Source organism: Nanorana parkeri, unplaced genomic scaffold (assembly GCF_000935625.1).
Source record: "Nanorana parkeri isolate BGI_ZX_2015 unplaced genomic scaffold, ASM93562v1 scaffold1562, whole genome shotgun sequence".
Classification (NCBI taxonomy): domain Eukaryota; kingdom Metazoa; phylum Chordata; class Amphibia; order Anura; family Dicroglossidae; genus Nanorana; species Nanorana parkeri.
Genome location: NW_017307830.1, coordinates 291,786 through 296,621, shown reverse-complemented (window position 1 = coordinate 296,621; position 4,836 = coordinate 291,786). Strand labels below are relative to the sequence as shown.

Sequence of the window (4,836 nt, the reverse complement as noted above, 5' to 3'; positions counted from 1 at the left end):
TTAAATGGGTGGCATCATAAATATGGGACCACTGAGGGCCACTGGATAATGATGGGAGGAGTGGCATCATGAATGTGGACCACTATACAAGTATTGGGGGGGTCTACTGTTCAGAAAGTGAAGGATTTTCATTATGAATAAAGGGCTATTGGTCAGGGCAAGGGGGCAGCATCATACTTATGGGGCCCCTTAGGGTATAAGGCAGGTGGGTGCCATTGTGAATGAAGGGCAACAGTACAGGGTGATCATAAGTGAGGGCCACCCTACAGTGCAGGTGAATGGCATTATATGTGTAGGGGTATCTGAGGTCTGCAGGCCACTAGTGGGGGGGAGGGTCTAATATAAGTGACCCCTTGAGAGCTACTGTACAGGCTTGGTTGGTAATGTCCTATCTGAGTGACCCCTGAGAACCAAATTAAGAGCCAGGGAAATATTGGATGTCAGTCAGCTCTGTGATGTTGGAGGGCCCCTGTGACAGCTGTTGCTCTGAGGGTTCCCCACTTGTGACCTCAGGTGGGAGCTTGGCACCCCCAATATTTGTGGGCGGCAAATATTTGCGGAGTCTCACTTTTTTTGTTTTGCATTTCAGGCCAGAATATGAAGAGAGAGTCTGGCAGGAAGGTCCAGACTGGGAATATCAAAGCGGCCAAGGTAAACATTGCAATATGTCCGTCGTGTACTGACTGCTTACCATATGCACGTATCCTGACCTCTGTGTCTCTCCACAGACCATCGCTGATATCATCCGGACCTGCCTGGGGCCCCGAGCTATGATGAAGGTAGGTGCCACTCAAAGGGGGGGAGTTCCTCCACATGGCTGGGAGGGGTGGGAGTTCCTTTGCGCAGCCGCTGGTGTGCGATGTGAATTAAATAATGGTGCGATGTATGGATTACAGTGCATTGTACTGTTTACCTTTTTAAAAAAAATAATTTTATTGACATTTACTTCTACTAACAGCCGTACGTTGCAATGTGGTGTCGTGTCCCAGTACGGTGACACAAAATACTGCAAATTGCTTTCTGTACATCGGGAAGGTTGCCCAGCACAGCTCAATACATCTGATGTGAATGGGCCCTTTCTGATTTTTCTTGCTTGCCTTTCAGATGCTGCTGGACCCAATGGGCGGGATTGTAATGACCAACGACGGGAACGCCATTCTCAGAGAAGTGAGTGTTTGTGCTGTAAACAGTTTGCACGGCGCTGTGTTTTGTCTATAAACACGGCCTATGTTGTCTTATTTCAATGCTATTTAAAGGTACACACCACTAGAACGTAACAATGATCCCTTATGGTAGATTTAGTGAGCATGGCCTACCTGTCATGAAAATGACGCAGCTCTAGACAGGTATATTGACAGAAATCCTGGGAACACCATATTTGAGTGGAGTTTAGGGCCTCTATGGTGTTCCCAGTCCCCCCTTCTCTCTAGTTTTTTTCAGTGACTTTAAAAGTTGGTCACATGACTAACCCTGGCTTGGGTCCGGATTGCCACACTTGCTTTAGGCTGCCTTCCACTTGATCATTTTTAAAGAGGAAATATATGCCCCCCCTCCTTTATCCATTACAGCCAAGGAAGGCACCATGTTAGCATCTGTTTAGATTGCGGTTGCCATGGTGCTACACATGTGATCAGCTATGACACCAGCCATCAAGCTTGCTATCAAGATTTAGGAAAGCTTGGAGACCCTGTCCCCATGCCCAATCATGGCAATGCACTGGGTTCTGAGTCCACACCCTCTCCAGCGCTGCCCCACTGTTTTTTCCCCCATCACCGGTGCCTCAAAAATACCTGATGCTGCCTGGAGCTCAGAGGGAGCTGTGACCTCATCCCTCGGTGTCGGTGCTCAGGCCTAGCAAATGGCCTGGAGCTCAGAGGGAGCTGTGACCTCATCCCTCGGTGTCGGTGCTCAGGCCCAGCAAATGGCCTGAGCAGTGCAATGTGGGAGGAGGTCATTTGCTCCTCCATACCTGGAAGCACCGTGTATTTTGTCATGGCAGCCACAGGAGGAGGGCTAAGGAGGGAAGCATAAGGTTGTCAGGGGTGGGTTTTAAACAGACCCTATCACTTTGCCCAGAATGGGGTCTCTTAAAGGAGAACTATGGGGTAAGTGTTTTTCCCCATAGTTCTCTTTAGGGTCACAGGAGGACATATACTAACCTCCACCCGTGACCCAAAGCTCAGTATATCGCGGGCAAAACTGAGAGCGCCACAGGCCGACAATACTGTGGTGATCCACCCAGCTGTGTGAGTGACAGCTATCTAGAGGCAGTGCCTGCCCCCTCTCGTCCATTCCTTCACTCAGTGGTGGAGGATTGGAGAGGGAAGAATCCCTGCGGGGAGCGGTGACGGTCGCCACTCACTGCAGGGTGACGATCGGGAAGTGAGTGGATCGGCTGCATGTTTTTGCTCACTTCCTGATCAACAATAGAGCTGACCTGTGACGGCTTCTTTGTCACGGGGCGTCTCTGACTATGAGGGTGAGTGGAAATCACTCACCTCATAGTTCTCCTTTAAACATAGCCCAGTATTGCCCTAATGTTGCAGTAGATGCTCTGATTGGACAGTATAAAGCCAGCCATAGAGACAGTCTGTGCAGATTTTGTACAATAAAAACTAAGTGGCAAGCAGGGGAGAATATACACAGGCATGTTTACATGTTATGTCATCTTTGCCATGTAAGTAAGTCCCCTGATTGTCTATCTCCATTATAGATTCAGGTGCAGCACCCCGCCGCCAAATCCATGATTGAGATCAGCCGCACCCAGGATGAGGAGGTGGGAGACGGGACCACATCTGTCATCATTCTGGGTGAGGAGAACTGAGGAGAAAAAACTCCCAGGTGTCAGTGATGGGATATGTAGCTGTGAGATATGACCCTTTTTCTCTGTTCACAGCTGGAGAGATGCTGTCAGTCGCCGAGCAATTCCTGGAGCAGCAGATGCATCCAACTATTATTATCAGCGCCTACCGCAAGGCCCTGGATGATATGATCGACAATCTGAAGGAGATCAGGTGCCAAAGTGGAACAAATTTATATTATGCCGGTTGTTTTCCTTAGGAAATATTTTCAGCAGTTTCTCCTATTCAGAAATCTGACCTCCGGCCTTCCCTTCAGTCTTGCACAGTTGTGACGGCTCCTCTGCTGAACTGAAATGGCTTCCTCTGATATCACTGCACACTTCTCACAATGTGCATTAGAAGCTACAGCAAGTCAGAGCCCACCTCATTTCTGACTGGAGGATGTCTAGCATTATTTAGTCTCTCCGCCCCCCCTCCCGACTGTCCCTGGCCCCGCACCGGTCATGGAGGCTTAGCATCCCATGTGGGTGTTACTTATGGTGGTCTGTAGTGATGCACTGATTCTAGTATCAGTGCTGATACCTAGTATTTGGGCGAGTACTCGTAAGCTCCCAAATGCTCCGATACCGGAACTTACGGTCAGAGTTCCTTTGACCGGATGTGCCCTAGGGGAGCATGGAGCCAGCTTCCCATTAGATCAGGAAAAGGGGCGGCGGGTAATGACCCACCTCCCAGCTTCCTGATTGGCCAGTGAAGCCGGCTCCATGCTGATTGGCTGGGAAGCCTGCTTTACAGCCAATCAGCATGGAGCTAGCTTCCCGGGCAATCAGGAAGCCGGGCGGCATGTCATTACCCACCACCCGTCTTCCTGATTGCCCGGGAAGCCTGCTCCATGCCAGCGGAAGCACTGGTATTGGTGAGTACCAAAAGCAAAGTATTGGTACTCGTACTCGATACCAAAAAAAACCCGGGATCGCTGCATCCCTAGTGGTCTGCATGCAAGTACTGCCTAGGAACATCCAGACTGACACCCACCCATCAAGGTATTTTTGATATTTGCATAACTCGTCCAAAGAGTCAGCCCACTACTTGCATCAGGGCTAAGGGCCAATGAGAGGTGTACTGAGGCAGGGGGCTGTGGTGGTTACAGGAAGCTATATACAGCACCCTGCCAGCCCCTCCCACCAGCCATTATCTGCTTGCCTTGCATGAAGGGGCACAGAGACCTAATGATATCACTGATTCTAAAATATGGTATGTTGATGAGGGAGTAACCAGTAAAAGCAAAATATAAGCAGATTCAACTTCAGCTTTAACTTTTTCCCATTGTATGTAAACCTAAAAAAACAAGCGTTAGCCTGTGCTAAAAGTGCTGTGCAAACTGTTGTCACTATATACATCTTGTATTGTAATAATAATCTATGCCATGCTCATGCTGTGTGTGCACCCCTGCAGCACCCCTGTTGACACAAATGACCGCAATCTGATGCTGAAGATCATCAACAGTGCCATTAACACCAAGGCCATCAAACGCTGGGCGGACATGGCCTGCAACATCGCTCTGGATGCCGTCAAGACTGTGGAGTTAGAGGAGAACGGACGCAAAGAGATCGACATCAAGAAGTACGCCAAGGTGGAGAAGGTCAGTACTGAGCGGAAAGAACGGCATAACTTGTTTGGTAGTACTCCATAAGTGTATGATTGGTTGAATCTGCTAATTTTTTTTTGTCTGACATGTGTCATCCGCAATTTGTTTTGGGCTTTCTTTGTGGTAAATTGCCATTTTATAAGGAACGTAGGAGGAGAGGCTTACCCAGAAAAAACAGGCTGCATGTCATCAGAGAGCAGCTCTGTGACCGTATTGTGTTCTGCAGCTTCCTTGATCTACTGCAACTCCCTCCAGGTTTATCAAGGCTTGAGCGATGTGCAGTGGTGTACTTTGATTTGGTGCTGTACTAGGCAAGTCAAAACTCAGCCCCCCCCCCCCCCCTAAAAATTTTCCCCCCCCCCCCCTTTTTTCTACTTTTTTTTTTTT

The 4,836-nt window shown here is 49.0% G+C and overlaps 1 protein-coding gene across 2 annotated transcripts in view; it reads left to right on the top strand.

The window, feature by feature from the left end:
• Positions 1–4,836, top strand: part of CCT3 (chaperonin containing TCP1 subunit 3) — a 14,465-nt gene that overhangs the window by 537 nt on the left and 9,092 nt on the right. Inside the window, exons 2-7 of one of the 2 annotated variants that reach the window (XM_018570607.1) lie at positions 590–651; positions 729–779; positions 1,105–1,167; positions 2,714–2,810; positions 2,897–3,014; positions 4,257–4,443. In XM_018570607.1, the coding sequence (XP_018426109.1) occupies positions 590–651; positions 729–779; positions 1,105–1,167; positions 2,714–2,810; positions 2,897–3,014; positions 4,257–4,443 (578 nt within the window). The remainder of the gene's footprint in view (positions 1–589; positions 652–728; positions 780–1,104; positions 1,168–2,713; positions 2,811–2,896; positions 3,015–4,256; positions 4,444–4,836) is intronic. The other variant, XM_018570608.1, reaches the window with a different exon arrangement.